This window comes from Lepidochelys kempii, chromosome 1, assembly GCF_965140285.1.
Source record: "Lepidochelys kempii isolate rLepKem1 chromosome 1, rLepKem1.hap1, whole genome shotgun sequence".
Lineage (NCBI taxonomy): Eukaryota > Metazoa > Chordata > Testudines > Cheloniidae > Lepidochelys > Lepidochelys kempii.
The window spans coordinates 1,088,996-1,100,978 of NC_136380.1; the positions used below are offsets into that span (position 1 = coordinate 1,088,996).

The window sequence follows — 11,983 nt, forward strand, 5'->3', positions numbered from 1 at the left end:
ACATCATCACTGCACATATTCAGGAATTGTTCCTGAGTAACCAAATCACACATTCCTTCAAAGCTTATAATGACATTTCCCCTCACCCACTTATCTAACAAGTCTGTCATTTCATTTAGATAAGCCACATTACTCAATCCAGATCCCTCTTAAGATGCCTGAATTTAACCCTGTAGGTTTCAGGTGTAACGTGAAACTGTTTCAAAACCAGTTCCTTAAATTTACCATAGTTTGACGCATCATCAATAGGCATCTTATTGAATATGTCCAGAGCTCTGCCAGTCAATTTTCCTATCAATGTGGTCATCTTTTGATCTTTGGGGATTGCATGGAGGGTGCACAGTCTCTGAAAGGTGATGAAATATTTGGCAGTATCGCTGGATTCATCATACTGAGGACATAGTTGCTCCCATTTGTGGATTTTGGGGGACGTGGAACCAGCAGCTGGAGGGTTTTGTCTCTTCCACTCCATAAGAGCCAGTTCATGCTTCTGGGCCTCAATCTGGGCCTGTATTTCTCTCTCTCTTAACTCCAGGGCTCTTTTGTCACTGGCTGCCTCTGCTTCCATTGCCCTTTTGTGTTCAGCTTCCTCCTTGGCTGCGTCTGCATTAGTTTCCATTTGTTTTAATTCCATCTGTCTTTTATGTTCATTTTCTTTCTCAGCCATTTGCAGCCTGTGCAGTTCTAGCTTTTTCTGAGCCTTGCTCTCACTCATGTTGCTGATTTTCCTGCCTATATTCCCTTCCCACAAATAAGCAAACAGAAAATAACAAACCAGTAACCGCGTTGTCTGTTCTCCAGCCACCACACCCAAAACACACTTAAAATCACTACCAGTATCTCAAAGCAATCAGCTGTGCACAGATCCTGCTCAACTACACTAGTGTGGTGGGTTGGATCACAGAAAACCCCTCGGGAACTGCCAACTGATATGCTGGGACTATCTCTAAGCCACTTTCCCTGCCAGCTTGGGACTCCAGAACCTTGCCTGCTTGAGCCAGACACACTAGCCTGTTACAAACCCAGACCCAGGTCTGAACAATGTCCCCCAAAAGGCTGCGGGCTTAACTGAAAACAGCTTAAGAAATGTTCCTGTCTCCAGCGCTCAGGTGCCCAGCTCCCAATGGGGTCCAAATCCCGACTAAATCCTTTTTACCCTGTATAAAGCTTACCCTGTATAAAGCTTATAGAGGGTAAACTCATGAATTGTTCGCCCTCAATAACACTGATAGAGAGATATGCACAGCTGTTCCCTCCTCCCCTCCCCCGCAGGTATTAATACATACTCTGGGTTAATTAATAAGTAAAAAGTGATTTTATTAAATACAAAAAGTAGGATTTAAATGGTTCCAAGTAATAACAAACAGAACAAAGTGAATTACCAACAAAATAAAACAAAACATGCAAGTCTAAACCTAATACAATAAGAAAGTGATTACAGATGAAAATCTCACCCTCAGAGATGGTCCAGTAATTTTTTTTTACAGACTAGTCTCCTTCTAGTCTAGGTCCAGCAATCACTCACACCCTGATGGTTCCTGTCCTTTGTTCCAGTTTCTTTTAGGTATCCGTTGGGGGTGGAGAGGCTATCTCTTGAGCCAGCTGAAGACAAAATGGAGGAGTTTCCCAGGGGCTTAAATAGACTTTCTCTTGTGGGTGGAGACCCCTTCCTCCCCCTGTGTAGAATCCCAGCTCCAAGATGGAGTTTTGGAGTCACATGGGCAAGTCACATGTCCATGCATGACTCAGAACTTACAGGTAGCAGCCATGGTTCACATGCTATCTTGAACGTCCTCAGGTAGACTTCTTATGTGGATTGGAGTATTCCGAGATCCATTGTCCGTTAAGTGTTTCTTGACTGGGCACTTAACTTTCACATTCCTTTCTGAAAAATCAGCCCAAATGCCTTACTAAGCTAAGACTACTTAAAATCAAACAAGTACAGAGCCAATATTTGTAACTTCTAATACAAAAATGATATGTGGACACAAATAGGATGAATGTATTCAGTAGATCATAACCTTTGCAGAGAAATGATACATGGCATATGTAGCTGTCATAACTATAAAGGGAAGGGTATACAGTGCTCTAAAATCCCTCCTGGCTAGAGGCAAAATCCTTTCACCTGTAAAGGGTTAAGAAGCTAAGGGAACCTCGCTGGCACCTGAACCAAAATGACCAATGAGGGGACAAAATACTTTCAAATCTGGACGGGGGGGACAAAGGGTATTGTCTGTCTGTGTGATACTTTGCCGGGAACAGATCAAGGATGCATGTCTTCCAATTCCTGTAAAGTTAATAAGTAATCTAGCTGGAAAATGCATTAGATTTTCTTTTGTTTTTTTTGGCTTGTGAAATTCGCCGTTTTGGCGGGAATGTGTATTCCTGTGTTTGTGTCTTTTTGTAACTTAAGGTTTTGCCTAGAGGGATTCTCTATGTTTTGAATCTGATTACCCTGTAAAGTATTTACCATCCTGATTTTACAGAGGTGATTCTTTTACTTTTTCTTTAAATAAAATTCTTCTTTTATGAACCGGATTGATTTTTCATTGTTCTTAAGATCCAAGGGTTTGGGTCTTTGTTCACCTGTAGCAATTGGTGAGGATTGTTATCAAGCCTTCTCCAGGAAAGGGGGTGCGGGGCTTGGGGGGATATTTTGGGGGAAGACGTCTCCAAGTGGGCTCTTTCCCTGTTCTTTGTTTAACACGCTTGGTGGTGGCAGCATAAAGTTCAAGGCCAAGTCAAAGTTTGTACCTTGGGGAAATTTTTAACTAAAGCTGGTAAGAATAAGCTTCGGGGGTCTTTCATGCAGGTCCCCACATCTGTACCTTAGAGTTCAGAGTGGGGAAGGAATCTTGACAGGAGCATAAAACAGATTCCAGTTATGTCATATTAACATTGATAAGCATATTTCTATAAAACATTAAGAGGTGCAACGTCACAAGGCCTCTGGCTGCCCTCTATCCACAGGAACATTCGGTTGGTGTTGCTCTTACTGAGTCTGTTCCCCTGAAGTGACCACAGGGACTAGGATGTGTTGGCAGGTTTCTGAATGGGAGTGGAAGTGGAGCCCTGGAGTTCACACCTCACAGGAACAGGGAGCTCACGAACTCCAGCTAGTTCTGAAAAGCTCAGATTCACCTTCAGAAGATGGCGAAGGCTCAGACTCGCTCTACCAGACTTTCCTCTGCATCCCACCCAATGGATAACCCTTGCCAGAGGTGGAGTCCATTTCCCTGTCGGTGTGATGGAGAGACTGTGCTTATGGCAGGGACGTCAGGACTCCTGGGTTCTGTCTGTCATCCTGCCACTCAATCTCTGTGAGACCGTGGCCACTTCATCTCTCCTCATGCCTCAGTTTACCTGTCTGCATAATGGGGATATGTTCATAGTGACTTTCCTTTGCTAGGTGTTTTGAACATCCTTCAACGAAAGGTGCTGCACAGTATGGTCACAGTTCTAGATGAGAATTAGTGATCTCTGATCCCTTAGCAACAGACCCATGTGCCTGCAGAGAGTGCTTGTGTCTCCCCATAGTCTCCAGATCTGTCCTTCTACAATCTATCCAGACACCCTGTAAATAACCAGGATATCAGACCCTGGGCAGATCTAGGCATTATCCCTAGTTTTCTTACTAATCAAGTATAATTTTTAAATATACACAAATACCCAGAGCAGCCAATTCCTCTCTGAGCACAGAGCTGAAGAGTTCTCATCTCCCTTTGGGAAGGTCCCTTAATTACTGTTTACTCCTAAAGATGGATAAAGAGCACAGAAGCGCAGACATGGAAAGAGAGACATTGCCGAGAGTGTCTCCGGTCTCCAGCCTGTTTATATTCAGATACCGCTTCTCCCCTAGAGGCTGAGCAAACCCCCTGGGGTTACACAGAGCTGTATTATAAACGGTGCAGATCCCTGTCTCAGCTCTCAGTGTGGGATGCTGCTGCAGATGCTGGGGTGAGAGCGGTGTGGGACACGGCTACCTGAAGGGGATTCCCAAGGAAGACACTTCCGTCTCAGGATTCACAGGTACCATCTCTTGCTGAAGAGCTCACCTGCTCGACAAACCCAGTGCAACATGGACGTGATGGGACAGAGAATAGGTCTGGGGTCCTTTCCGCTCTGTGCAGCCATTGAACATCCCAGGGCTTTTGCCACAAGGGATGAGTTTGATCCAGTATCATGGGCCAAAACGTCCCTTTTTGCTGTGCCTCCCCGGCTGATGGCCTCCAGCCCCGAGGCGGCTGCATTTCAGTGGTGCAGGGGATCCTTGAGGAGGAAAGGTGTCAGTAAAGGGACAGTACGAGGCCAGATTCTGAGGCCATGGCCCATACATTGCTCTGGCCCCACTGAGGCAAAACTCCCTGTGAAGTAAAAACCAATTAATGACCTCAGGAGCCAGCTGTGTGTTAATGCACAGACACCGTCACCTCCTGCTCTTGCATCTCAGGGCTCTGGCTGTTAACGGGTGGGGCTGTTACCTGACTTTTAATTTCTGGAAAGCATGGAGGTGCTAGGGCTCCTCACTGGAAAAACTATAAGAATTTTTCAACATGGGCAAGACATCGCCTATCCTTGCTTCATTCGAGAAGTCAGCTGATCTGTTATGTCTGAAACTTTGAAAAAACAATTCAGCCGGCAGCAGACACCCAGGGTGGGAAATATCACTTCAAACGCTTAAAGATTGGCAAACTTATAAGCAACAGAAAATCAGGTCTCCTAATGGAAGGTGTCAGACAGACTTAACTCACCATGGTGCCACCAGCACCACCGACAGTGGCCCATCCGTTTGTGAATCCCATTCAGCTGAGCTCTGTGCTCCAGTAACGTCAGTGGCAAGGAGTTCCACAGGCCAACAATGGATCATGTAAACAATTTTCTTTCATCAGAGTTACACGTTCAGACTTTCGACGTAACTGAACGTTCCCTTGTTTGGGTGTTGTGAGACAGAGTAAATATAAATGCCTGACCTACTTTCTTTATTCATAGATTCATAGGGTTTATGGTCAGAAGGGACCATTAGATCATCAAGTCTGATCTTCTGTATAACACAGGCCATTAAAGTTAGCCCTCTATTGAGCCCCAAGACTTGTGTTTGACTATGGCCTGTTCTACACTAGGATTCTACATCCTAGAATCATAGAGCCACAGGATGAGAAGGGACTGCAAGGGTTAGCTTGTCTAACCCGCTTCGAAGATTCGGGATTTGTTTTTGTCTAAGCCATCCAGGACAGATGAGTGTCCAGCCTCCTTTAGAAAACCTGCAGTGAGGGAGCCTCCATGACTTCCCTAGGCCTCTGTTCCATTATCCTCCTGTTCCTACATTTAGGCAGTTTATCCTGAGATTTAATCTAAATCTGCGAGGCTGTAGTTTGAACCCATCGCCTCTTGTCCTGTCCTCTGTGGCAAGAGAGAACAACTTTTCTTCATCTTTTTTATGGTGGCCTTTCAAGTATTTGAAGATTGCTGCCACGTCCCACTCATCTCCTCTTTTCCAAACTAAACATGGCCAGTTCCTTCAGCCCTTGCTCGTATGGCTTGAACTCTATCCCTTTCATCATTTATGTCACCTGTCTCTGGTCATTTCAAATTTCTCTACCTCCTTGCTATACACTGGTGACCCAAACTGGACACAGTGCTTCAACTGATGCCTGACCAGCACTGAGTAGAGTTTTAGTATCACCTACCGTGTCTTGCATGCTACGTCTCTGTTAATGCAACCCCAAAATGCATCTGCTTTGTTTGCAAGAGCAAAATAATCCACACCCCGAAGGATGTGCTATATCAACCGAACACTGGTATAGACAGTAGGAGGTCAATGGAAGAGTTCTTCCACCAACCTAGCTACCACCTTTCGGGGAGGTGGATCATCTACACTGCCAGGAGAGCCCCTGCCATCAGCGTGAGCCGTGTCTAGATTGAAATGCTAAGGCAGTGCTGCTGTAGCGTTTTAAGTGTAGAGAAGCCGTCAAGCAGATCTTCCAGAAAAGCGTCCAGTCTGGAGCTCCAGACATGCAGAGTTGTAGAATCCACCACTACCCTTCGCAGTTTGTTTCAATGGTTAATCACCCTCAGTGCTAAACATTTGGCCCTGTTTTCCTGCTGGAATTTATCTGGGTTCAGCTTCCAGCCATTGGGTCTTGCTCTGCCTTTCTCTGCTTCACCAATGTTTTTCACCTCATAAAAGTCTCTGCTTGATCATCTTTTTGATAAGACTAATATATGATGCCCTTTAAGTCTCTCACTGTCTGGCATTTTCTCCATCCTCCAATAATTTTTGTGGCTCTTTTCTGCACCCGCTCCAATTTTTCAGCTTCCTTTTTGAAATGTGGACCCCAGAAGTGGACACAGTTGTTTTCACCAATGCCATGTGCAGAGGTAAAATCCTTCCAAGGCTTCAACTCACCTCTCCCCTGTTTATGCATCCAAGGATCACATCAGCCCTTTTGGCCACAGCATCACACTGGGAGCTCACGATGAGCTGGTTTCCACAATGACCCCTAATGACCTTTTCAGGGTCCCTGCGTCCATAATACAGTGCCCTAGTCTGTGGGTCAGGCCTGCATTGCCTGTTCCAAAATGATCACTTTGCATTTGACTGTATTATAACCACTCTGCGAATCTTCAGGTCATCCACAAATTTTATCTGCAGTGATTTTCTATTTGCTTCCAGATCCTTGATGAAAATATTGAATAGCATCAGGCCTAGAACTGATCCCTGCAGAACCCCACTGGGAACAGCCCCATTTGCTGAAACTGGCCCCTTGACAATGGCTTTCTGAGATCTGTCAGTTAGCCAGTTTTTTGTACATTTTACATGTGCTCCACTGACTTTGTAGAGTGTTCAACTGAATGGTTTTCCCTACTAAATCAAATGTATGAGAGAAATTGAAGTTTATTGCATCTGTGCAGTACCCTTGATCAATTCCCAATTTTCATTCCCGTTTTTCTGTCGAATATTTTCGTCCCAATCAGTTTTGCTGATAATTTCTTGAGCTATGGGGAATTAGCCCTTTTGAAGGGTATCTGTAGATAGCTATTAACAGTTGGGAATGGTTCTCTGTTTGTCCAATTGAATGTAATCTGTTCCATTCTTTTATTTTGTTCTTCTCTATCATCTGCCCCCTTCTTTGTCTCTTCTCTAAACTAAACAGTCCTAGACTTTTCAGTTTGTCCACAGATGGCAGTTTTCCTCATTCTCAGAGCCTGTTTTGGAAATCCCCTTTATAATGCTGTATCCTTTTTAAACACTAGATGACCAAAACTGAGCTGATATACAGAGCAGGTTATTCTCCATCCCATTTCTTAGGCATCTAAACATTGACTTTGATTTGGCCACTACGGTGAAAAATATAAAGGGAAGAGTAACCACCTTTCTGTATACAGAACTATAAAATCCCTCCTGGCCAGAGGCAAAATCCTCTCACCTGTAAAGGGTTAAGAAGCTAAGATAACGTCGCTGGCACCTGACCACAATGACCAATGAAGAGACAAGTTACTTTCAAAGCTCGGTGGGGTGGGGGGAAGGGTCTGTCTGTCTGTGTGATGCTTTTGCCAGAACCAGGTCAGGAATGTTCTTCAGAACTTCTGTTAAGTTAGTAAGTAATCTAGCTAGAAATGCGTTAGATTTTCTTTTGTGTAATGGCTGGTAAAATAGCTGTGCTGAATGGAATGTATATTCCTCTTTTTGTGTCTTTTTGTAACTTAAGGTTTTGCCTAGATGGATTCTCTATGTTTTGAATCTGATTACCCTCTCAGGTATTTACCATCCTGATTTTAGAGAGGTGATTCTTTTACCTTTTCTTTAATTAAAATTCTTCTTTTAAGAACCTGATTGCTTTTTCATTGTTCTTAAGATCCAAGGGTTTGGGTCTGTGTTCACCTATTGGTGAGGATTTTTATCAAGCTTTCCCTAGGAAAGCGGGTGTAGTGCTTGGGGGGATATTTTGGGGGAAGACGTCTCCAAGTGGGCTCTTTCCCTGTTCTTTGTTTAACACGCTTGGTGGTGGCAGCATAGGGTTCAAGGCCAAGGCAAAGTTTGTACCTTAAGGAAGTTTTTAACCTAAGCTGGTAAGAATAATCTTAGGGGGTCTTTCATGCAGGTCCCCACATCTGTACCCTAGAGTTCAGAGTGGGGAAGGAACCTTGACAGGCCACTACTGTGAATGAGCAGGTGTTTTGTTGATCTGCTATTAATGATACCCAGGTCTTCTCCCTGAGGTGTGTTCTGGTTGGGATGTTTCTGCCTGGCAATGTCTTGGCAAAGGTTTGGTTTTTTTCACTCTCAAAATTTGAGCAACCGGGTGAATGGAGAACTCCCTACAGCATGGACTCCCTAGCCTGGCTTTCACTGCATTAAGAAACAACACTTGGATAACCAGTATCCAAACTCGTGTTTCCTGCTGCCTATTAAGATTTCCCATACAATGACATTTAGAATTATTGACACATGGAGCACCATCAAATACAGAATTGACATTAGTAGGGTCCGTTGTTCATAATTCATTTATCTGAATAAAGAAAATGTCGTTTTTCAGTGTGTGAAGAGCGACCGATCTGCTTCCCCCATGAGAACAGCCCCCAGTAGTGCATGTAGTGTCTCATATTAACACTGTCTCTCCATCCAGGCATTTGTACTGCGACCATCTCCCTTGACTCTGGGCACATACAGAAGTCTGGTGAATGTACGGTACATGCAGGTGACACTGTTCTGCCTCAAAGTTGGACACCTTCTGCCCTACTCCATGTCAAATTCCAACACAACTGACTTCACCAACCCCTCCACCTTCATTCTGCTGGGCATTCCTGGCCTGGAAACTGCCCATGTCTGGATCTCCATCCCCTTCTGCACCATGTACTCCATTGCCGTCTTTGGGAACTTCACCATCCTGTTCATTGTGAAGATGGAGCCGAGCCTCCATGGGCCTATCATAGAATCATAGAATCATAGAATATCAGGGTTGGAAGGGACCCCAGAAGGTCATCTAGTCCAACCCCCTGCTCAAAGCAGGACCAATTCCCAGTTAAATCATCCCAGCCAGGGCTTTGTCAAGCCTGACCTTAAAAACCTCTAAGGAAGGAGATTCTACCACCTCCCTAGGTAACGCATTCCAGTGTTTCACCACCCTCTTAGTGAAAAAGTTTTTCCTAATATCCAATCTAAACCTCCCCCACTGCAACTTGAGACCATTACTCCTCGTTCTGTCATCTGCTACCATTGAGAACAGTCTAGAGCCATCCTCTTTGGAACCCCCTTTCAGGTAGTTGAAAGCAGCTATCAAATCCCCCCTCATTCTTCTCTTCTGCAGGCTAAACAATCCCAGCTCCCTCAGCCTCTCCTCATAACTCATGTGTTCCAGTCCCCTAATCATTTTTGTTGCCCTTCGCTGGACTCTCTCCAATTTATCCACATCCTTCTTGAAGTGTGGGGCCCAAAACTGGACACAGTACTCCAGATGAGGCCTCACCAATGTCGAATAGAGGGGAACGATCACGTCCCTCGATCTGCTCGCTATGCCCCTACTTATACATCCCAAAATGCCATTGGCCTTCTTGGCAACAAGGGCACACTGCTGACTCATATCCAGCTTCTCGTCCACTGTCACCCATAGGTCCTTTTCTGCAGAACTGCTGCCTAGCCATTCGGTCCCTATTCTGTAGCTGTGCATTGGGTTCTTCCGTCCTAAGTGCAGGACCCTGCACTTATCCTTATTGAACCTCATCAGATTCCTTTTGGCCCAATCTTCCAATTGGTCTAGGTCCTTCTGTATCCTATCCCTCCCCTCCAGCGTATCTACCACTCCTCCCAGTTTAGTATCATCCGCAAATTTGCTGAGAGTGCAATCCACACCATCCTCCAGATCATTTATGAAGATATTGAATAAAACCGGCCCCAGGACCGACCCCTGGGGCACTCCACTTGATACCGGCTGCCAACTAGACATGGAGCCATTGATCACTACCCGTTGAGCCCGACAATTTAGCCAGCTTTCTACCCACCTTATGGTGCATTCATCCAGCCCATACTTCCTTAACTTGCTGACAAGAATACTATGGGAGACCGTGTCAAAAGCTTTGCTAAAGTCAAGAAACAATACATCCACTGCTTTCCCTTCATCCACAGAACCAGTAATCTCATCATAAAAGGCGATTAGATTAGTCAGGCATGACCTTCCCTTGGTGAATCCATGCTGGCTGTTCCTGATCACTTTCCTCTCATGCAAGTGCTTCAGGATTGATTCTTTGAGGACCTGCTCCATGATTTTTCCAGGGACTGAGGTGAGGCTGACTGGCCTGTAGTTCCCAGGATCTTCCTTCTTCCCTTTTTTAAAGATTGGCACTACATTAGCCTTTTTCCAGTCATCCGGGACTTCCCCGGTTCGCCACGAGTTTTCAAAGATAATGTATTATCTCCTCTGCATGCTGGCCGTCAGCGACCTGGTCCTCTCCACGTCCACCCTGCCCAAAATGCTGAGCATCTTCTGGTTCAATTCCAGGGAGATCGATTTCAGTGCCTGTCTCACCCAGATGTACTTCATTCACTGTGTCTCAGCGATGGAGTCTGGGATCTTCGTGGCCATGGCTTTGGATAGGTATGTGGCCATCTGCGATCCCCTGAGACATTCCACTATCCTGACAAAGCCCGTGGTGGCCAAGATTGGCCTGGCCGTGGTGCTGCGCGGTGGCATGCTCATACTGCCCTATCCCATCCTAGCAAGGTGGTGGCCATATTGTAGAACCAACATTATCCCCCACTCGTACTGCGAGCACATGGCCGTGGTGAAGCTGGCCTGTGCTGATGTCCGCATCAGTAGTTACTATAGTCTCTCTGTGGCATTCTTGGTGATGGGTCTGGATGTGATTTTTATTGCCATGTCCTATATCCAGATTCTCAGGGCCATCTTCAACCTCCCCACAAAACACGCCCGGCTCAAGACTTTTGGGACCTGTGGCTCCCACCTATTTGTCATTTTAGCCTCTTACATCCCAGTTATCTTCTCCTTCCTCACGCACCGATTTGGTGACAATGTGGCCATACATTTCCATGTTCTCATGGCCAACGTGTACCTCCTGGTGCCCGCCATGCTGCACCCCATCATCTACGGGATGAGGACCAAACAAATCCAGGATAGGCTGCTCCAGCTACTTCCTCATAAAGGGATGTAAAGTTTTCTCCTGATGCTCTGGCTCTCAGACTGAGCTCCATGCAGAGATGGCAAGTGACATGGTGCTGTGCCCTCTTCCCTGAATCACTTACTGGACAGTCAAAGAGACATTTAATTCATTCCTGACCTTACTGTGCTGTGTGAGCATGAAAAACTGGTGAATAGGTCTATGTACAATTCAGAGGGTTGCCACATCTCTAACTGCTGGTGTCTGGACCCCCGAAACCCCACCCCTTGCCCCATCTCTTGTGTTAAGGCTCTGACCCTGCTTTACCTCTTCCCCCCAAGTCCCCGCCCCTGTCGCTGGCTCCTCTGTTCCCCTCCCCCTGTCACTTGCTGTATTATTTCCACCTCCCTTCTATGACATTCTATATCTTGGGGGAGTGTTTTTAGCTCCCATATTCCTCAATATTATATAATTGTGATCTTGCATATAAAGCATGACATGTAAGGTATCAAGGGAAAGGTTATGATCTGCTGAAAGTAATTCCTCTGTCCATATATGTGTATCATTGATGCATGCGAAGTTATGAGAATTTGGTCGTATGATTGTCACTAAAACATGCTGTAAATTGGGGAATTAACCAGATATTAGCTCCCCAGAGGCAACAGCAAGGAAAGTAACCAAAGCCCTGGCAGGGTGTCAAACAACCCATCAACAGCCATTGTCCAGAAAGGGAGCTACAATGCAATGACTCACCTGCATGAGGCCACACCAGGGGAATTTCTCAACCTTGCTTGGAGAGACTCAGTAATTCTCACGTGACGCTGAAGGGGGTCAGGGTGGGGCAAAGCCAAGAGTGAGGAAAGGATAAAAG

General features: G+C 45.6%; 1 protein-coding gene across 1 annotated transcript; it reads left to right on the forward strand.

Moving 5' to 3' along the window:
• The first annotated feature begins 8,693 nt into the window (after positions 1 to 8,693).
• Positions 8,694 to 11,166, forward strand: LOC144930583 (olfactory receptor 52R1-like). Its single transcript, XM_078853017.1, has 2 exons — positions 8,694 to 8,926; positions 10,401 to 11,166. Exons 1-2 carry the CDS (start codon positions 8,694 to 8,696, stop codon positions 11,164 to 11,166), a joined length of 999 nt encoding a protein of 332 aa, XP_078709143.1.
• Positions 11,167 to 11,983: the final 817 nt, after the last annotated feature.

Bases quoted from the DNA above. Each gene is read 5' to 3' on its own strand.
- LOC144930583 (XM_078853017.1), top strand. From the start codon at position 8,694: ATGCAGGTGACACTGTTCTGCCTCAAAGTTGGACACCTTCTGCCCTAC. The intron at 8,927-10,400 runs TATCATAGAATC...GTTTTCAAAGAT, and splicing joins GAGCCGAGCCTCCATGGGCC to AATGTATTATCTCCTCTGCA.